This window comes from Artemia franciscana, chromosome 7 (genome assembly GCF_032884065.1).
Source record: "Artemia franciscana chromosome 7, ASM3288406v1, whole genome shotgun sequence".
Taxonomy (NCBI): Eukaryota; Metazoa; Arthropoda; class Branchiopoda; order Anostraca; family Artemiidae; genus Artemia; species Artemia franciscana.
In genome coordinates, this window is record NC_088869.1 from 59,674,480 (window position 1) to 59,697,811 (window position 23,332).

A 23,332-nucleotide genomic window follows, 5' to 3' on the forward strand; every position below is an offset into this window, starting at 1 on the left:
TCGTTTTTTTAATTAAAAGGAGCACTGAAACCTCCAATTTCAGTGTGATTTAACTCTCTCAAGCTATTCTTACATATTTTTGCTCGATAAAATTTCGCCCCCTTCTCACTCTTTACGCTTTAACTTTGACTAGAACTTTTCTGAAAGCATTTTAAAGTGCATCATATATAGCAAGCTGATAATAGTATGTGGTGCTTTTATCGGTTGCCGTTCAAAAAAATTTAAACTGGAAGTGCTATGGTTTAAAATAAATAAAACTAAATGAGTCCAATCTGGCACGTACGCAGGGGGGGCCTTCGGGCCCGCCCCTCCCCCCGAAATTTTGTGAAATGTTTAATTTCCCAACGGTTTCTTGGGATTTTCGGCAAAAGTAGGACATTTATTAAGAATCTAGATACATGTGTGAAGCCTTTTGGGGAGGATTTTACAGCATGCAATTTACCCGGTCAAGTCATTGCCCAATTATCAACCCATTTTCTGTCTAAATTTTTACCTACTTTGAAGTAATTAGCAATTGTACTGTTACTTTTTTGTAAAGAGAGTTTGCTTTTCACAGCAAAATAGAATTATCCTTGATATTAGGGCGTTTATCCCCCCATTTCAGGATAAAGTAAAGCTTTTAATGGATCAATTTTGGAAACTTTCATTTTTCATTAAAATCTACGTTTTTGCAATAGAAGAACTACCCCCCAAAGCACCCATATTGAACTGTTAACCCTAAAATTTCCCTTTTAGTGGGATATAATAGATTAGTAACTGGTCCTAAATCGCTATGAACATAACCTGAGCCTAAAACGTACTTTTGAGGCTTCTGACTTCTTCCCCCCATCCGCTACAATACTACAGATTAAAGTTAACCTCTATTTTCCGATATACGTGCTTTTTGCATTACTGAATAAAAAAAGTGCCATCTTATATCTGCTGTTTCGAAGGTTTCGGCCCCCCTCCCGAAAAAAGTTCCTGCGTACGTGCCTGAGTCCAATCAATATGAAGCATTTTCACAAATAAGATAAACATCTTATTGAAACGTTTTTGTACTTAGGCATTCATAAAAAAGAATCACAATATTGGACGGTAAAACAATGCGTTTTTTAGAAAACTTTTCAGAGGGATTTCGATTTATCGTTTATACACAGTGGCAAACGAAGTGCTACCACGAGAGCGATTTATATATGTGAGGATAATTTCATTTATTGACTTAGCTTTGTCCCAGATCTGGCAATGACAAATCATGTTTTTGATGTTTGATATTGGTGGGCTGTGAGGCTGATTAGAACCACTTTGGAAAAACCTTGTTAAGCATGACGGAGCTATGTGTATGAACTTGAGTAAAATCTTACGCATCTTAGTAATCAGCCTTGGGAAATTACATAAAATTTTGATTTTTGCCTCTCAGTTGTGTTTGGTACATGTATCGGTACAAACTTCAGACTCCGGTTCAAATTAGAAATTTATTAAATACAGCTATATTTTTAATACACAGAATATAAAACAATTTAGAAAATCTCTCCATGTATTTTATGCTTAAATAAATAAAATTAATAATTTCAAAACAAATGGTAAGACACCAACTTAGTTAAAACGCTACATTTTACTCGTGTAACATTTTAGAAAAAAGTGTAAAGACACTCCAAAAATATGAAATTCAACTGACGTTCGTATTAGAAAGAATAAAAGAAAATAAAAGAAAGAATAAATCTACTTACTCAGATTTCTAGCAAACCCGAAATCGCAGAGCTTGACCACGCCATCTTTGGTCAATAGGATATTTTCTGGCTTTATATCTCTATGAACACATCTGTTCTGATGGCAAAAATTAACAGCTTGTAAGATTTGGCGAATCAGCTTTTTTGTCAAATTTTCTGGGGCGCTTAAATAAATTTCGTCTCTATTAATAACTAGATACTCGGCTTCTTTATTATAGGGAAATTTTACCATTTCAATTACCAATTACAAATTCATTTTAATAAGTTTACCAATATCATTGATCAATTACCAATTCAAATAATTTTACTTGATGAATTACTTACCACATCAAATTCGGTCAAAAGTTGAACTGCATTCATCTTAAACTGCTCTCAAAAACACAATCATATATTAAAATCAAATGTTATTGACGGTAAGTATACACGTACAAATGTGACATTGTTGTTATGTCATTGTAAGTCTCAGGTCAATTACAAAGAAGAGTTTTCAAATCGAAAAATTATTTTCTGGAGAAATTAATTTTAAGAAAGCCAGACTTTTCTTGGGTTTTAAATTCCATAAAGATTAGAAATTGCTAATCTTAAAGTTTGTAAGAGAAAGGACTTCTAAGGATTTCGAGAAAAATCTTGATAATTTGTAGATTCTAACTTTTTGTTGTATTAAGAACATGCTGAGATTTATAAAAAGCTCATTCAAATTGATATTTCACCATTACTACAAAAGTGGAATTCCGAGCGTGAAACATTTCTTCTGGAAATGTTCCCCCTCCCCTAGTCTTTTAGCCACAATCTAGTCGCCAAATTCCTATTTTAAAGCCATCTATTATATGCTCTTCTACTATACTAAAAGTAAAGAAACTCTTCTAAATCCCTTAGATGAAATTCTTTGCCTAGTGTCAAACTTAAGTTCACCATGCAATTCAGCCTTAATGGAAATATCTTACGGTCTTAACTGAATATAGAGAAATTTATTCCAAATCCAAACAGCCAATTTTCCTTTGTCTTGAAAAAAGAATATTGAACAGCAATTAGATTGAAATTATGTGTGAAAAATTATCGTGGCAAAAACATTACTGTAAATTTGGCCTGGGATATGTGATTTTATTTAACTTTCTATGTTAAAGTACTTAAAAACATCAAAAAAAAAAATCTGAAGAAATAGCAACTTATTCGAAGGCAATTACACTATTTGAGATACAGAACATAAGCCCTTGGCTATAAAAATCGTACAAAAAGAAAGAAAAAGAGAAAAAGGACGAAAAAGAAGAAAAAAAGATTCAATCCATGACCCCGATGGTTGCATAATTTGGCTAGAAGTGCAATTTTATTCTATTTTAGAAAGAAGAAAAATAATAAAGAAACTTTAACCTAGTATACTTTGTCAGCGGCTTTTGTATCGCATCAAAACAAATAATAAACATTATATATTGACTGCTATAAGAGTAAATCAAAGTATCATAAATTTGTAAAATTTATTGTATGTAGCTTTGTTTAGCCTAAAGTACAAATCATAACATCTTTACTTGGCACAATGATACAGGTAACAACGCATTTAAAGACCCACAATCTTCCGGTAGTTTTCTTGGTAATTCTCGAAAAATATTGAAATAGATTCTTTATTCCTAAGGATAAAAAAAGGCAAGACATGGAAAAATGACCCACACACGGAACATCGAACGACACTTGCTCATGGAATGACCTTCTGGTCCCAGAAAGGGAAAATATTATTTGCACCTAGAGAAGAAGGGAAAAACTCATCTATAAGGACGTGAGCCTTTTCAATCATTAACTATTTTTGGAAAAATTACTTTTAAGTAGAATAATGGAGACAATTTGAACTGCATATACAAGCAGTAAGAGGAGCAATACTCCGAGCAGAACCCTATCCCTTCGGATCCCGGAAAGGGAATTCCCCCAGTGCCGCCATCTACATAGCCAAAATCATAGATGGATTTATTGTTAACTATCGACATGTTCCCTTTTCCATCGAGACAGTTTTTAGCTTCTAAGCAGTTTTCCAGTGAAATTATGAAACATATTTCTGGTGTAGGAATTGAAAGTAAGACCCAAGATTTCCTATAGGTAAAAGAACGATACGTTAGTCATCTGAGCCAACAAGACATTGATTATATCATATCCTTAGAAATACTTTCCAGGCAATCAGCGTATTGTTTCTGGACGCTAGTCCACTGGAGGTAAGAACAATTGTATTGTGCTAAGTAAATTGCGTAATTGATTCCTCAATTGGAGTTGGATTTTTTGGTAAATGCAATCAGTGATTTGTTTCCGGGCACCTTTTTGGAATTATTCGAGGGAAACGCATACCACTGTAATTTGACATGCTTGCTTCACAAACATATTCTTTTGATTGTTAATGATATTTTTTATGGTCAAAAAAGTAAAAAAAAAAGTCCTAGAAAAATTCCAAGTACCCCTCAAAAAGTCCCGAAAACATTTTATGTCTAAAAAAGAAATTCTAAGTACCCCCCAAAAATTCGTAACTTACCAAAAAATTTGGGAGGAGGAGTTGGTGAATGACATTCGGGTCATTCACCAACGGGGACATGGACGGGGACAAAAAAGGACATTTGGCCCTGGATGGGAACGTTGGAAACGAAACTCAGGCGCAAGCCTGGTAATGGAAAACTGACGTGGTCAGGACCATTAAATAACAAAAAGGATACCTGGGCAGTTGTAGTCACAATCAATTATCAATAACCAATAACTAATAATCGGCTCGATACCATTAGAGTACAAAAAGATCTCTTCCAATTGTATATTAAAATCCATATCAAAACTTCGTTTATTAGACATTATGTTACTTCAACCTCATTCCAGTTATTGAACAGCATACTTGGCAAACAAAACTAAGATAACAATGCTTCCAGAAATTTCCTTATGAACCAAAAATGATTGCGTAGTACCATATGCTGAAAAAACACGAAGTCTCCAATAGCACAATGGGATAGGACTCTTGTTGTACAGATAGAGTGAATATGAGGAATTAGTAACTCCAATAGCACACCAGGATAGGGCTCTTGTTAAATGGATTGAGTGGATACTACTACATCTAGCTTGTAACACCAAACATTTCCTTAAAATAAAGCAATTTTTATCTGTCTGTGTGCGTCCTTTTTGTTTGTCTGTTTGTTTGTCTTTTTTGCCTTCATGGCTGTGTCTGTTTTTGTGTGTGACTGCCTTCCTGTGTGTAAAAATATTTCTAAGTTTAAAAAACTCCAAATTCAAAAATTTTAAGTCCAAAAAAATTTTACATCCCAAATAGGAAATTCCAAATTAAAAAAAAGTCCCCCTAAAACTTCTAAGTCGCAAAAACATTTTATGTCAAAAAAAAGAAATTCTAAGTACTCCAAAAACTACAATTCCCCTTTTCAAAACTTGGGAGGTAAGTTGGGGGTGACGTTGAGTTTCCTGGAAGGGAACACGGGGCCCTGGATGGGAATGTGGGGAACCAATCTCATGCGCAAGCCTGGTAAAGGAATACCATTGTGCTCAGGACCATTACATTACAAAAAAGGATACCTGGCTGGTTGTAGTCATTACAATTATTGGGGACTAAAACAAGTGATATTGACCACCAAGAAAATATGTCTCTCTAGTAAGCATATCAAATCACTGTGGTATGCATATTCTCAGAATGATGCCAAAAAGGCGCCCGGAAACAAATCACAGATAGAATTTACCTAAAAATCTGACTCTAATTGAGACATCAATTACACAATTAATCCAACCTGATACAATGATTCTTAACACCAGTTGGCTGGCGCCCAAAAATAATATGTTGATTGCCTATAATGTATTTCTAAGAACATGATATCAGCAATGACTTGTTGGCTCAGAAGAATATCTGGTCGTTCTTTTACAATAGGAGATCTTTGGTCTCGCGTTCGATTCCTACACCAGAAATAAATTATATAAATTCAATTGAAAACTGCTTAGAAGCTAAAAAAGGTGTCGTTGGAAAAGAAAACATGTCACCATTCATAACTATAGTTAACAGTATCCCCATCTATGATTTGGAATATATAGATGGTAACACTGAGCGAATTCACTTTCTGTGTGGTCTTAAAAAAGTGCCAGTAGAGGGATTTGAAGGGATAGGCCTCTGTTAGAAGTATTGCCCCCCATACTACTTATAAAAGCACAGAAAGGAGTTGATGGACACAGAAGTGTTGAGGAAAATTCACCTAGATCCGTCCAGAAGACCAGCATGGAATGTTTTAGGGATATTTAGACCTAATACCTATTTTCAAAGGGACTACTCTTCCCCTATTATTTATAAATTATCTGATAGATTACTTATATTTTGATCATTCTTATTGGCACTAGTTAAAATCCTCTTGAAAAAATTACAAGATCCTGCTAATCCTTTGTAAAAGAGACAATTAAACTTTTTTTTCTTGGGATTCATTTAAAGATTAACATTTATTTTGGGGGAAGTAGTGTAGTATTCCTCTGCTTCTGCTTTAACACCCTGATCAAAGTTAATTTAGAGTCTTAAAGTAAATTTTTTCCCGCATTTACCTTCGTTTGAACACGATTCTTCTGTTTATATCCGCAATATTATACTGCCTTCTTTATATTTGTTGATATTGCCTTCTTCGAAGCTTATGGCTAGTAATTTTTTAATGTTTATTTTTGATCTGATAAAAAAAGTTGATCCGCGTAATTAATTGTTCAAGGTGGAAGTAAACTCTTAAAGACAATAGATTCTTAAAGACAACAGACTCTTTAGTCCCTATTTTTGTGTTTGCCCTATATTTTTTGAATGCGTGAAAGACTTTTTTATAATGCCCTTTTAGGCTAAACATACAAATCTGCTAAAATAAAAATTTGCCTAAATATTGTCATTTTTGAATCTATAACTGCAAAAATAATTGATCAACATAATTAATTGTTGAAGGTCAAAGGTGGACCCTTAAGGCTTATATTATCTTTGTTCCCTAATTCGGTGTTTCCCACATAATTTAAAATACTTGAATACTCTTTTTATAAGGCCCTTTTTGGCTATATTTAGCAAATTTACTAAAAACGAAAAATCTAGATAAATATTGTTATTTTGAATTTTTACTTGCAAAAAATAACGATCTACATAATCAAATGTTCCAGGTCTGTCCTTATTTGCCTGCTTGCCAAATGTTTTGGGACTACCGAATGCTCTTTTTATATGGCCCGTTCCGGCTAAATATACAAGTTATTTAAAAAAAAGATGGCTGAATATTGTCATCTTGAAGTTTTATCTGTAAGAAATAATTAGTCTGCATAATTAATTATTATAGGTCAGAAGTCAAGCCTTAGAGGTAAGATTCTCTTTGTTTCCTATTTTTGCGTTTGGCACATATTTTGGAAATGTTTGAACATTATTTTTATAAGGTCATTTATGGCTAAGTATAAAAATTCAATATAATAAAATGTTTAGCTTCTCGGCTAAACACAAAAATCCGCTTAAATGAAAAATTTGCCAAAAATCGTCATTTTTAAATTCTGAACTTCAAAAAAAAAAAAATAATAATTGACCAACACCATTAATTGCTCAAGATCGGAATATTATCCTTGGTTCCTATTTTTGTGTTTCCCACATAATTTAAATACTTGAATACTCTCTTTATAAGGCCCTTTTTGGCTATATATAGCAAATCTACTAAAAAAAATTTGAATAAATGTTGTCATTTTCGAGTTTTTATCTGTAAAACATAATGATCGACATAATTAATTGTTCAAGGTGGGACGTCAACCCGTAAAGCTAATATTCTCTTCAATCCTTATGTGCATGCTTGCCAAATATTTTTGAAATGATGAATTCTCTTTTTATATAACCTGTTCCGGCTAAACATACAATTTGTTTAAGAAATAAAATGGCTGAAATTGTCATTTTTTTATTTTATCTGTAATAAAAAATAATTTTTCTACACAATTAATTGTTCAAGGCCGCAAGTTAAATGTAAGACTCTCTTCGGTCCCTATTCTTATGTTTGCTGATTATTTTTAAAATGATTGAATATGCTTTTTATAAGGCCCTTTTTCGCTAAATATAAAAATTTACCTTAAAGAAGCTTCTGAACATTATTATTTTGAATTTGTATCTGCGCAAAATAATTGTTCTACATAATTATTTGTTCAATGTCGGAAGTCAATTCTTAAAGCTAATATTCTTTAGTCCCTATTTGCATAATGGCCACTCATTATTAGAATTTTGGAATATTTTTTTTATATGGCCTTTTCGGTTAAATATAAAAAATTATCTTTCTGCCCTCGTTGCTTGAAGGTGTCCGAAAGCTCCTGATTAATATTATTGGCGATTGAACCATGAGAATTTTCGTATTAAAGGGTACACTGAACAGCCTCCTCATTTGCAAACATTTAGGGATACTGCAGCTCGGGTAGTACAGGGGGGGGGCTTATGTTGAACGTACACTTTATCTATATATCTACCCTCCAACCTTGTCTATTGAACTTACCCTTTGGGGTGCTTTTCCAAGATATTTAAAACAGTAAAATCACAATATTCAAATACAAGATGTAGCTTTTTCTTCCGGCGAAACACCTCAATTAGGCTGACTATATTTGGATGTCGAAGTTGCTGAAAAAGAAGCATAGTGGGCTTTACATCGGCAATATAACAATTGCGGGCAGGAAAAATAAAGTTTTAGCTGTAAACAAAGATTTGTAATATAAACTCAATCGAAATTCAAGAAGTATATGCCAATGTTAAGTGTACCCACAAATTATTCCTAAATTCACAGTTTTCATATATACGAAATCGGCACTTAACATCTAATTCCCTCAAGCCGCAATCATTTGTTAATCCTCTACCGGGACTCCTGAAAGAGAAATTACGGTTTACTCGGGGGGGGGGGTCACCTACTTTCAGAAATCATGTACATTATTGGCGCGCTTCAAGCGTGGCAAAAGTGCGGCAAGCACGGCTTAACTCTGCCAAGTACTGCACAAACTATGCCAAGCCTGGCGGAAACCATGCCCAGCGTGGCAAAACTGTTCGACACACTTGGCGTTCTGAGATACATACCAGGTGGCGGAAAGTGGGCACCCCCTTGGTTTCGGTGAGATCCACTAGATAAAACATTCCTTTCCGTTGGTTAGCAGTATGTCGATAACAGTGCCAGTGAAAATGTAGCTTTTTGGTAACGCCTGGATATCTTACTATTAGAACGGTAGAACTTAAGTCGATTTTTTTGCGCCTGGGTCGGCCTCTTTGGATCTAAAGTCCAGGAAGCAGCTTGGTAGTTTCGGTTCCCAAGATAATTGAAGATATCCAAATCAGGGATACCGATGGCTAACTTGAGCTTATCAGAATCAATAAGATAATGTGGACAGCATGACAGGGCATCTAAGTATATTGGGTACTGATGGGACAACTAGTTGCTAAAACCGTTGCGATAGGGAAAACAAAAGCCAATAGCGTGTACAGAATAAAATAGGGACACATATCTGTGGAAGTACAAGTTCCACGTCCTCCGCTCCCCCGATGAGTGCCAAAAATATAAAGTCCGAGGAATTGAAAAATATTAAAAATAGGGTTTTCTTACCTTATTACAGGGAGATGCAGTGGTTAGATCGATATCATGTGCCTTTATATCGTAAAATTAGCATGCTGCTACCCCAAGTTCAAATCCGAAGTAGCACCTTCCCGGTTACCGAAGAGCTGATTTTGTGTGAATCTTTTTAAATTTAACCATAATGCAATTCCTCTACTTTTCAGTTACATTAGGGGTTCTCTCTAAAATCGGGTCTTCGTTACCCAAACTGATGCTCTTTGGGATATAAATCGGGGTAGCTGCTTGTAAACTTCAGAATCGGCTTGCCGATTCCAGCACAAATAAATAAAATGGGGCATGATATGATCTTCCTGTATATAAGGAACTTCCTCTTCTCTTTGGAAATTGTATCACTTAGCTGGACTTCATTTATCGACTGTCGTGTATTATCAGTGTAATCTTAGAAATGTTAAAATCATATTTCAACTCCAGCAAGATTTTTGCTTAGTTCCAAGGTACTCACCCCCTGGGAAATTCTATCTGGATTTTTTCATTTTTACAAAAACCAAATTATTTTTTACCTTGTAAAAAAAACTTCTCATTTTCATTACTTTATTTTTTTCTAAGGGGAAGGGATGAAGGAGGTACAGTAACAGATAATTGTTTCTAGTTTTCGTCAACCAGCACTATTCACTCGTTTAATGATTTGTAGGAATTTACGGAAAATGTTTGTAAAAATCTTAGGGGAGGAGGGAATTAGTCGTTTTACTGCCTTTGCAACGGGATTTCTCAGCGAAATGCCTCCCAAAACATGTTTTTTTATTAAATCAAGTAGGGAGGGGGCCGAAAGTCTAGGGAACAGATTTATTTTTATAGCGCAACTGCTTTAACAGATAGTGATCCCACGAGTAGCCTTTCTATACAGATGTAGTTGTGTTATCTAAATGTTATCTTCTTTCGTTATTGATTTGCCTGAGCACCGAAAGGTACAATTGGCACTTCTGATTTAGACAGCTTTAAATTACCAGACCCACTTTAATTTAAGAGCCGGCTTTTGTTTTATCCTCCAATGGACTAAAATCACAAAAAATACTTTTAAATGGGAAAATAGCTGCATTTGTGTAAATTTTTCTAAACACAATTTTTCTAAACAATTGTTTCTGTGCTGTAAATATTACTGTCCTATTCATTAAATCATACAGACAAGGTTTAGAAACAAAACGATCAAGCTGATCGTTTCAGGAGCTGCCAGGTTGAATGAAAATAAACTTTTATCGTCAATTTAAGTCCAAGTTTTAATACGTTGAAAGTGAACTTATATTTTGACTCTTTAAAATTCTGCTTGCCGAAACCAGCGGCGTAGTTTCGTCAAACTTCTGGGGGGGGGGGGGGCAAAGTCGGAGCCAGTTTTCCCAAATCAAGTGAAAATGACTGTAAAAACTGAAAAATGAGCCATTTGGTATTATAAAGTTACTATATAGTACTATAAAAGTACTATAAAGGTGCTTTATAGTACTATAAAATAAATATGATCTAAAGAAAACGGATCCGTTTCTGTTGATACCGAATTATACAGGCCTATCTAAGTTTTGACAAGATTTTTGAAGAAACAAAAAATTCAGGTGGGAGGGTAAGCTGGGATCGGGCGGGGTGAGATCTGGGAGGGGCTGTTGCCCCCTCCCCCTGCCCCATTGTGAATTACGCCCCTGTCCGATACTGCATCATATTTGGCACTATTAATTTTTCATTACTGTTGAATCCATGGTAAATTGATCGATTTTCATCTTTTACCAGTTTTCCATACTTTATGATAGAACTGGCTTCAAGATACGAATGCTGGTCCGAAACTGACCCTAATGGACATCAAAGGCTCCAGGTTTTTGGCCCCTAAAAAAACTGTATCTGGAATGATTACTTTTGCCTTCAAAATATTACTCGGCTATTCTAAATAATTCGAAAAAATACATATGGAAAGAACTTGCTGTCTTCCAGTGATATTATGGATGGCTGGCCCCTTTGTGATCAACCATTGATGAATGAAAAATTAAACCAAAAATTTCAATGCAATTTAGTATCGCTTGTTTTTGTTGGTTTCTGACGTTCCTTACGTGCTAACCTTCGCTAGTATTGTCGTGAACGCTTACTGCCCTGTGAACATAGCAACATTTTTCTCTTGTGCAATTTAAAATAATTTGAGTTCTTAATTATTGTCAATAGCTTAATTATTTATTTTGTTCTTAATAATCCTAAGTGAAGTCGATAATGTCCTGCCTAAGAATTATATGAACTGCAGTTCAAATCTACCTGACAAAAGGTACTCACCCAGTCTACTGTAGTCCAGTCTCTGTAGACCACCCTAGTCTACCTGGTAAACTAATATGCTTATGCGCTGGTTTTTTGGCCTGTGGCGATTTTACGCTGCAATGAACTGTTATTAATTTTCTGTTTTATTCTATGATGTTTCAGATATATTATAAAGTGTGTTTCTTTAATTTTTGATTTTTAGCATTTGTTTCATTTCCTTAACTTTTTTTCTTATATTTTGTCTTGTCTCAGCCTACGTGCATCAGAATATCTGAAACCCTTCGATGCTGTCATATTTGCCAGTCTTCAAACCACTTAAAGTCAAACAGTAACGGACCGCAATGCTGTTCGTGATGTACTGGTGATCACAGTATTTCTCGCAATTCCCGATGCCAAAATCCGCCGAAATGTGCAAACTGTAATGAAGACCTTTCTTTTATAGCTTCAAGTTCCGTATTCTCTGAGACAAGAAGAAATCTAAGTCTCCACTACAATGTTTAGCAAGGGAGTGCTTATTTGTTCCTTTAAGATAAATGGCAATAAATGGCATTCTATCGATCAAAAGGTCTCAGACTTCGATATTCTCTCCATCCAAGAACATTTTTCAAGACAGTTGTGTATTCCTGAGACTTAGCCGTCTCGTATAATGCTTCTAAGTATTTCATGTCGTACTAGTGATTGACATTAAGGTGGACTCTTCAATAAAGACTTTTTGTTCCTGTTTCTAGTTTTGTTTCAATACAGAGATAATCTGATAGCTATCAGACTTTTTTCTGCCAGTCCAAAATGAGACTAAATCGTTAGCAAAAAGCTTGTTCTTCAAATGAGTTTTTGGAGCTGGACAGACATAGCGTCTTTCAAGCCAAGAATGGCAATATCTATTCAATGCAGGTGTATTTTATGCCAGCTTCCAAAATTTTGTTTCTAAAATATTATTTTATCATTGTGTTTTGTTATTTTTCATTAAGATTAACCTAACTTCACTTTTAGGGTGTTTCCAAAAACCGACAAGTACCTTGTTAACAATCATTTTGAGAGTTTTTAGGCTAACTTTTGAGTTCTGAGAGATTTTCTTAATGTAGGATTTGTAGAGTTACTTACTGACTCACTTAATATGCCACATAACGGCTTGCTCAATCAAAATTTCTTCGTTAGATGTCTTCGTTAGATGCCAGAAATATGATACCTTTTCTGTGAAGTAGCCAGTTTTTCATTCCCATATTTATGTTTTTAAGATGCTGGAATAAAACGCTGCGTCTGTCTATCTCTTAACTTATCTTCGGTAGCCGAATTTTACGTCTGCTGATGAAACCTATGTGTCCATAAGGGTAAATATTTCGTTTACTTCTGTTTTAGATAAGAGATGAAAAATTTCTTTCTCGGGCCGTCAAAATTGTGTCTAAAATAAAGTTTTATAGTCAAGCACTCGTAAGAATTCACCGTACGTGTTCATCTCTCTTTTTTCATAAATTTTTCTCTAAGAAGCAAAGGCGGATCTAGAGGAAATTTTTGGGGGAGAGGCAATATGACAAAGATGTCATATTGCCAATTCACAATTCACGAATTGATGAAATATTCATCAATTGATGAATTATTCATCAATTTGATCAATAATTCATCAAATTCATATTATTTAAAAAAAAGGATGAAATAATGGAATGAGGACACCCGAACGAATCTTGGATGGGGGGTCTCTTCTTTTCAGGATCCGCAAGTGGGAAGAAGACTTCAAAAACTCTTCTTTCAATCAGACATACACATCTGGATTGCAAAGTGATCAAGAATGGTCGTTTTTGCTTAAATGAAATTGCCGCCTTCTGTTAAATTTAGGTGTTGATATTTACGTATGGTACACATATTGTCTTTGAAACGTATATTCAAAGGAGTTTCTTTTTATAGAAATCTTTTAAGGAGTCTCTTTCTATAGAAATCTTTAAAGGAGTCTCCAGAGAACTTTGCTATCAGTCAGACATACAAGCCTGGATTACAAAGTGACCTGACATGGTCGTTTCATTTGAACGATTTTACCATCTCATGCTAGAATTTAACTTTAATACTTACCTTCAACATACGTATTTCGCGCAAAGCAATTTTGCGTATAAGGGGATCTTCTTCTGTTTCCACGAATCGTTTGATTGCAACGATTTGACCAGTTTCTCGGTTTCGGCATTTGTATACAACTCCATAGGAGCCCTCTCCCATGCGAACAAGCTTTTCATAGCGATCAAGAAGGCGATTATAATTGGAACTGGATCGATTACTGAAAAATAGGCTCAATTAAAAGATTCTATTTTGTTGGCAACTAGCTAAAGAGCTTGCCGAACAAAAGGCATAAAGAAAGAAGAAGAAGAAGAAAAACAACAACGGTAGCACGTACTAAAATAGTAACGAAGACCACACTGCCTTTCCATATTGAACAAACACAAAGTAGAAACAACAGGAAAATGTTTTTTCTACAAGATAGTGGGATTCAATTCAGTGGATATTTCAGCCCTATGTCCAAGGGCCGTCTTTAGCACAACGCGAGAAATATATATATATATATATATATATATATATATATATATATATATATATATATATATATATATATATATATATATATATATATATATATATATATATATATATATATATAATATATATATATATATATATATATATATATATATATATATATATATATATATATATATATATATATATATATATATATATATATATATATAAACTTACATTAAAATATGAGAATTAAAACTGATAATGTTTTTAAAAATTTTTTAAACAACCCTAGCTACCTTACTTCAACGAATTCAACCAGGACTGATAAATAGAATGAAATGAGATCATAAATTCATTCAAACATAACAGAACAAAATGATTAAATGCAAGTTTTCAAAGCTAATCTTTCTTTTTTGGCAGCTTAGCTCAAAGGTCTTTTTGTAACTGGTTCAATACTATTATGAAATAAAAAAAACTAGTTTTCTTAACTGAAAGTAAGGAGCTACATTAAAACTTAAAACGAACAGAAATTACTCCGTATATGAAATGGGTTCTCCCCTCCGCAGTCCCTCGCTCTTTACGCTAAAGTTTTTAATTGTTTTAAAAAGTAGAATTGTGGCAAAGAGTCAAACTTTAGCGTAAAGAGCGAGGGACTGCGGAGGGGAGAACCCATTTCATATACGGAGTAATTTCTGTTCGTTTTAAGTTTTAATGTAGCTCCTTACTTTCAGTTAAGAAAACTAGTTTTTTTTATTTCATTTCTGAACGTTTTTGAATTAATGCATGTTTGATTTTGGCTCTCCGCACATAAATTATTGAAATAAAATTAGTATATTATTTTTTTTGGCTAAATGGCTTTCTCTTAGTTTTGATCAGACGATCTTGAGAAATAAGGGGTGGGGAAGGAGGCCTAGCTGCCCTCCAATTTTTCGGTTACTTAAAAAGGCTACTAGAACTTTTAATTTTCAACGAATGTTTTTATTAGTAAAAAATATACGTAACTTAAGAATTAACTTACGTAACAAACTTTTATATTCTTATATTTTTATTATGTTTACGAGGGGGTTTGTACCCTCGTTAATACCTCGCTCTTTACACTAAATCGTAAGTTTTGTCCCAATTCTTTAAGAATGACCCCTGAATCAAAAAGGCCGTAGAATAAATAGTTGAAATTACTAAAAATATTTTAGCATAAAGAGCGAGGTATTTATCTCCTCCTAAATACCTCGCTCTTTATGCTAAAGTATTTTTAGAACCCCTCATATGCGTAATAATCTCTGTTCGTTTTAAATTTCAATACTATTCCTAATTTCATTTGAAAAAACGTTTTCATGTTTATTTTTTCATTGTTTTTTTTTGTATAGTAATGCTAGAAAATCCTGCGCCCTTTTCATTGAATTTTTCTTCCCCCATGACACATTCCTCAAAGGAAAGATCCTCCCACAAGGCCCTCTCCCATCAGCCCCACCCCCCAAACCAAAAAATCCCCATGAAAACGTCTGTACACTTCCCAATAACCATTAATATATGTAAACACTGGTCAAAGTTTGTAACTTGCAGCCCCTCCCCCAGGGATTGTGGGGGAGTAAGTCATTCCCAAAGACATAGTTTTTATGGTTTTTGACTATGCGGAACAAAATGGCTATCTTAAAATTTTAATCTGTTGACTTTTGGAAAAAAATTAGCGTGGGAGGGGGCCTATTCGCCCTCTAATTTTTTTATCACTTAAAAAGGGCACTAGAAATTTTCATTTCCGTAAGAATGAGCCCTCTTGCGACACTCTAAGACCACCTGGTCGATACGATGACCCCTGGGGAAAAGAAAAAAACAACAAACAAACAAATAAACACGCACCCGTGATTTGTCTTCTGGCAAAAAATATGAAATTCCACATTTTTTTAGATAGGAGCTTGAAATTTTTGCTATAGATTTCTCTGATATGCCGAACGCGATAGTGTGATTTTCGTTAAGATTCTATGACTTTCAGGGGATGTTTCCCCCTTTTTTCCAAAGGAGGGCAAATTTTCTCAGGCTCGTAACTTTTGATGACAAAGACTAAATTTATTGAAACTTATATATTTAGAATCAGCGTGAAAATTCGATTCTTTTGATGTATCTTTTAGCATCAAAATTTCGTTTTTTAGAGTTCCGTTTACTATTGAGCCGGGTTGCTCCTTACTACAGTTCGTTACCACGAACTGTTTGATATGAAACCAGATACTAAACTCGATTCCTACTTTAGCCACAGCAAAGCTATTCCCGTAAAATTTCCGTTAGAATGAGCCCTCTTGCAACATTCTAGGACCACTTGGTCGATACGATGACCCCTGGGAAAAAAAAAACAAAAAAACAAAAAAAAACAAATAAACACGCACCCGTGATTTGTCTTCTGGCAAAAAATACGAAATTCCACATTTTTGTAGAAAGGAGCTTGAAAATTTTGCTATAGGGTTCTCTGATACGCTGAATGCGATGGTGTGATTTTCGTTAAGATTATGTGACTTTTAGGGGGTGTTTCCCCCTATTTTCTAAAAGAAGACAAATTTTCTAAGGCTCTTAACTTTTGATGACAAAGACCAAATTTGATGAAACTTATATATTTAAAATCAGCATAAAAATTCGATTCTTTTGATGTATATTTTAGCATCAAAATTCTATTATTTAGAGTTTCGTTTACTATTGAGCCGGGTCGCTCCTTACTACAGTTCGTTACCACGAACTGTTTGAAATGAAAATAATTCGGTATTTTGGGGCTTCTGACATTTATACTCCTTTGCAGAAGTTAGGCTCAAAATTGAAAAAGGATTATATTTTTTCTCTGGGCCCCTTCCACCTATTAGTTCGTTTATTTTCCCGTTAGTTTTCACCTGTTTTCGCTTTATAGTTGTGTTATCTCTTAGCAGTTCTTTCGTTAGTTGAGTTATGGTTGTGGTATATATGTTTTATCGCTCGTATAGTTGTGTTATTTTCAAATTATACTCCATAATAGGGAAGCTCCGAACACCCAGCATTGTATATTAAGCTCTGAATTTGACGTTTTTTTCTAACGTGACCAGATTCGTCCTGCGCCCTTTTCATTGAATTTTTTCCCCCCATGGTATATTTATTCAAGGAAAGATCCTGCCACATAGCCCCCTCCCTCAACCCTACCCCTAAAACCAAACAAATCTCCCTGAAAACGTCTTTACACTTCCCAAGAACCATTATTATATGTAAACACTGGTTGAAGTTTGTAACTTGCAGCCCCTCCCCCAGGGACTGTGGGGGAGTAAGTCATCCCCAAATACATAGTTATTATGATTTTCGACTATGCTGAACAAAATGGCTATCTCAAAATTTTGATCCGTTGACTTTGGGAAAAAATGAGCGTGGGAGGGGGCCTAGATGCCCTCCAAATTTTTTGGTCACTTAAAAAGGGCACTAGAACTTTTCATTTCCGTTAGAATGAGCCCTCTTGCGACATTGTAGGACCACTTGGTCTATACGATGACCCCTGGGGAAAAAAAAAACAAAAAAAAAACAAACAAATAAACACGCACCCGTGATTTGTCTTCTGGCAAAAAATGCAAATTCCACATTTTTGTAGATAGGAGCTTGAAACTTCTACAGTAGGGTTCTCTAATACGCTGAATCTGATGGTGTCATTTTCGTTAAGATCCTACGACTTTTAGGGGGTGTTTCCCCCTATTTTCCTAAATAAGGCAAATTTTCTCAGGCTCGTAACTTTTGATGGCTAAGACTAAACTTGATGAAACTTATATATTTAAAATCAGCATTAAAATGCAATTCTTTTGATGTAGCTATTGATATCAAAATTCAATTTTTTTGAGTTTTGGTTACTATTGAGCCGGATCGCTCCTTACTACAGTTCGTTACCACGAACTGTTTGATAATTGGTTTAGTTAAATGTTTTGTTAGATAATTTTTAAGTAAATTTGAGCATTAAGAATTTAGTGAGTATATATTAAAAGGAAAATTATTATTTATTTTGAGAATAATTTCGATTGATTTCCGAACCACTTGTTTTACCCTCAAATCATTACTAATGAGTGAAGATTTTTCAAAAAGTATCGTGTGGGAGGGTTAATAAATATATGCCAACCTAAAGCAGAATCAAAGGAGTTATTAGAACTATTTGAGCCTTGTCTATGTCATCTTTGTGCTGGTGTAGCCGTTTCTATGGCACTTGATATTTATCAAGTGACATATAGCGACCGGAAATTTTTTGGGTCTGTCTGTCTGTCCTGGTTTTGCTAGTTTGGGTACTTCCAGATAAGCTAGGACGTTGAAATTTGGCAGGCGTATCAGGGACCAGAATAAATTAAATTATAGATAGTCGTTTCCCCGATTCGATCATCTGAAGGGGAGTAGGGGGACGGTTAGTTCGGAAAAATTAGAAAAATGGGATCTTTTTAACTTACGAATGGGTGATTGAATCTTAATGAAATTTGATATTTAGAAGGATATCGTGTTTCAATGCTCTTATTTTAAATCCCGACCGGATCCGGTGACATTGGGGGGAGTTGGAGGGGGGACCTGAAATCTTGGAAAACACTTAAAGTGGAGGGATCGGGATGAAACTTGGTGGTAAAAATAAGCACAAGTCCTAGATATGTGATTGACATAAGCAGAACGGATCCGCTCTCTTTGAGGGAATTGCGGGAGAGGGGGAGGGTTAATTCTGAAAATTAGAAAAAATGAGGTATTTTTAACTTACGAAGGAGTGATCGGATCTTAATGAAATTTGATATTTAGAAGGACCTCGTAACTCAGATCTCTTATTTTAAATACCGACGGATCCAGTGTCATTGGGGGAGTTGGAGGGAGGATGGAAATTTTGGAAGACGCTTAGAGTGGAGAGATAGGGATGAAACTTGTTGGGAAGAATGAGCACAAGTTCTAGATATGTGATTGACATAACTGGACCGGCTCCGCTCTCTTTGGGGGAGTTGGGGGGACTTATTTTGGTAATTCGGAAAATTAGAAAAATGAGGTATCTAAAAAAAAGAGGTGCGTGATTGACATAACCAGACCAGATTGGATCTCTTTGGGGGAGTTGGAAGGGGGTAATTCGGAAAATTAGAAAAAATGAGGTATTTTTAAACTAAGAATTGTTGCTTGAATCTTAATGAAATTTAATATTTAAAAGGACCTCGTGTCTCAGAGCTCTAATTTTAAATCTTGACCGTATCCGGTGATATTTGGGGGAGTTGGACAGGTAATCGGGAAATCTCGGAAGCCGCTTAGAGTGGAGAGATCGGGATCCATCTTGGTGGGAAGAATAACCACAAGTCCTAGATACGTGATTGACATAACCAGACTGAACCCGCTCTATTTGGCAGAGTTGGGGGGTGTTAATTAGGACAAATTAGAAAATTAAGGTATTTTTTAACTTACGAGCAGGCGACTTGATCTTAATGAAACTTAATATTTAGAAGGAACTCATATCTCAGAGCTCTTAGTTTAAATCCCGACCAGATCTGGTGACATTGCGGGTAGTTGGTGTGGGGAACCGGAAATTTTTGTAAATCGCTAAGAGTGGAGAGATTGGGATGAAACTTGGTGGGTAGAATAAGCAAATGTCTTAGATACATAATTGACGTAACCGGGATGGATTCGCTCTCTTTGGGATCACAAAACTGCAATGCTGATAAAGGAATCACAAAACTGAAAACACATTGAAAAGTTATTACAAATTTTAACTAGAGTCATTAAAACTTCATAATTAATTCCTAACTACTGCGTTTTCTAAAATATTTGTGTTACTAAGTTTTAAAACTAACTATGCCGAATTACGAATACAGGAACTTTGGGAATACAGTAAAGGTTTGAAAGCTGTGAAAAGCCATTTTTCTATATTGGAAGCGGGGGCTTTAGTACATGCTACGATAGGTCTTAAGGGAATACCTTGTTTATGTATTTTTGGTAAACCGTAGAGCTTGGGACAGAAAATACCACGGGGAAAAATCTATTGTATAAATGTGGGGTGATTTTACTATTCTGTTTTAGCTGCAGAATATTATTATCAAACTGATCAGTAGGATCATGAGTTATTGTTTTATGTGTAGTTGTGTCATTCAAATGTTAAAGAATACTTTTTGAAAAATCTTCAATCATTAGTAATGATTTAGGGGGTAAAACAGGTGGTTTGGGAATCAATCAAAATTAGTCTCAAAATAAATAATAATATCTTTGAATAGGGACTTGAGGGAGTACTCACTAAATTCTTTATACTCCAATTTAATTAAAAATGATCTATCAAAATATTTAACTAAACCAATTTATAATAGTATTGAACCAGTTACAAAAATGCCTTTCAGGCAAGCTGCCAAAAAACAAGATAATTTTGAAAACCTGCATTTAATCAATTTGTTCTGTTTTGTTTGAATGAATTTATCATCTCACTTCATTCTATTTATCAGTCCTGGTTGAACTTTGTTGAACTAAGGATGCTAGGGCTGTTTAAAAAGTTTTTAAAAATATTATTAGTTTTTTTAGTTTTTATTCTCACATTTTAATGTAAGTTTATATATGTATATATATATATATATATATATATATATATATATATATATATATATATATATATATATATATATATATATATATATATATATATATATATATATATATATATATATATATATATATATATATATATATATATATATATATATATGTAATATATATGTAATATATATATAATATATATATATATATATATATATATATATATATATATATATATATATATATATATATATATATATATATATATATATATATATATATATATATATATAATATATATAATATACATATAATATATATATATATATATATATATATATATATAATATATATATATATATATATATATAATATATATACATATATATATATATATATATATATATATATATATATATATATATATATATATATATATATATATATATATATATATATATATATATATAAAACTGTTTTGCCTACTTTTCTAATTTTTTATCCAGATGAAGTCCCCTCGATCCCAGGTGAAAATACAGTGATTGTTATACACAAGACTATGGAAACAAATTAGACATTCTGATGGAACAAAACTTCTCAAAAAGTAAACCTGGAACTGCTGAAATCCCTGCTGACTATATTTCCAAACCATCCTATGCCGTGACTACCAAAAATTTACAAAGTAACTTAGTCAAGCCAAAATCAAGGAAGGACTTCCTAGAACAAGCATGTGGTGACGTTAGTTCAAAAATTATTGAGCTAAAGTGCACCTGAGGTGACTGGAAAGTTATCACTGCTTCCAAATGCGCTTCGTAGCTTTAGCAGAACAATTAGCGTTAAGGTTAAAAGTCCTTCTCACTTTGGAATAGTTAAACGTATCCCAAATGATCTGACTTCTGATGACGTCAAGTCTCTTTTGTCAAATTGTAGTGAAGCAAAGCAAAGTGGCTATACCAGATTTTTCAGTCTGAAATTTGAAACAAAAAAGGATTTACTACAAGCAATGAAGTTCCCATTAGCGATCGGTTTCGAACGATTCCCCATTCAAGAGTTTTTGTTTCTATCGCTTCGATGCTATAAGTACCAATCATACGGACATATTTCAAATACATGTATAAACGAAATTTGTTGTTCTGTCTGTGGAGAAAAAGGTCACGGGAGCTCTAAAACAGCCTTTGCCAGAAACTAAAAACGTGCTCTTTGCAAATCAGACAGCCACCCTTGTTACAGTTACAAATGCCCTATTGCACAGGCTCTGCTGAAAGGTAAATCAAGTTGAAAATGAGATTCAGATGCCGAATTTTATCATGGAATATTAATGGAAAAGATACCGATCGGGTCCTATTTCTTTCGCAGTTGTTGCAGTCCCATGACCCAGTTTTGATTCAGTAGCATGTCATGTCAAAAGACCACCAGAGCCTGTTACCACTATTTTCTAATTTTTATCTCCTCTATTGTAGTGCAGTTGTGAGACCGCGAGGCAGACCATCTGGTGTTCTCACTATCCTATCCCGATTCCCTTGCAAGCTATTAATAGGGAATGATTAATTTATTGCCGCTAAGCTTGAAAATCATGAAATAATTAACTTTTATCTGCCAATATATTATAACACTGAACAGTCTGATTCACGATTTGCGTTTGCCTGCAAGCTTTTAGGCAGGTTTTTAAAAAAAAGTTTCCTCTAAATCTAGATTTTCATGTAGATATAACAAACACAATGTCTCACGGGTCACAAATCTTTTGGGGCTGCGTTCCTTCCGACTATTGTGTATGGCCTAAGAATGATAACTTTTCATATATTCAGCCGATTTTCTCAACTCCTAACTCAGACCATATTGTTGCTTCGTTTGGCAGTCACGAGGTCAAAATTTTAAAAGAAGGATTCTACTCCGACCACCTTCCTGTCTCTACTTGATTTTACTCATCCCCACCAATGGATAAAAATACGGAATCGAATTGGTTTTCGTACTGAGATTGGAAAAATGTGTCAAGTGTGTCAAAATGTGTCAATTTCAGTAAAGCTTGTGACGAGATGCTGAGCAAAATCAAAGTGCCTTTCAATCTTTTATGTGATCGTGCTGTGATGCCACAAAGTTAAAAGAACATCTCAGTTGAGCTCACTTCCTACTTGGCAAAAATAAATGTGATGAAATAAGCACCGTTCCTCTTCGACGTGTTCGTAAAAAGTATCAGCAAGAAGATTGGTCAAAAAACAGAGATCTTGTGAATACGTGTAATTTGGCCAAGCTATGGCTTTCTATTTGGACCGAGAGATAGCTTAGTTAATGACTTGAGACTCCGTATGAAACGAAAATTTAACAAGGAACTGAAAAACCATAAGTTAATGCTGATCCAGAAAAATGTAATTCCTATTACTGAAGACCCCTCCAAACTGTGGAAGTACAGCCAGCCTACCAAAGCCCAAAGTGCTAGTGTGCCTGAAAAAAAGTGGGTTGAATATTTCGCGAGGGAGTTAAGTGCTCCCAACAAAAACATAGAGAAGTTTTTTGAAAAACAGCTTTATCTTGTTCTTTCAAATAAGACGAAACCTTTCCTGGCTGTGTTGCCAAGTGCTGTTCACACTTTGATTCCAAATCAAAGAAAATTCTTCCCCTGGTGTTGATTCTATTTCAGTAAAGCCCCTGGAATTTGCAGGTTCTTTAATCGAACAACATTTAACAATACTGTTTCAGATGATCATTGTCTGTGGTGTAGTCCCTTTGCAGTTTTGTATCGGAAAAATAACTCCCATCCTCCTCGTCAGTTTGGGTACCAGCGTGGCTTAGCATGCTCTC

The 23,332-nt window shown here is 34.4% G+C and overlaps 1 protein-coding gene across 1 annotated transcript in view; it reads right to left on the reverse strand.

Annotated features, from left to right (window-relative positions):
* LOC136029550 (cyclin-dependent kinase-like 1) overlaps nucleotides 1–23,332 on the reverse strand; it is a 55,916-nt gene that overhangs the window by 21,083 nt on the left and 11,501 nt on the right. Inside the window, exons 2-4 of the mRNA XM_065708025.1 lie at nucleotides 13,586–13,784; nucleotides 8,183–8,304; nucleotides 1,707–1,870 (exon numbers count right to left, since the gene is read on the reverse strand). Of these exons, the coding sequence (XP_065564097.1) occupies nucleotides 1,707–1,870; nucleotides 8,183–8,304; nucleotides 13,586–13,784 (485 nt within the window). The remainder of the gene's footprint in view (nucleotides 1–1,706; nucleotides 1,871–8,182; nucleotides 8,305–13,585; nucleotides 13,785–23,332) is intronic.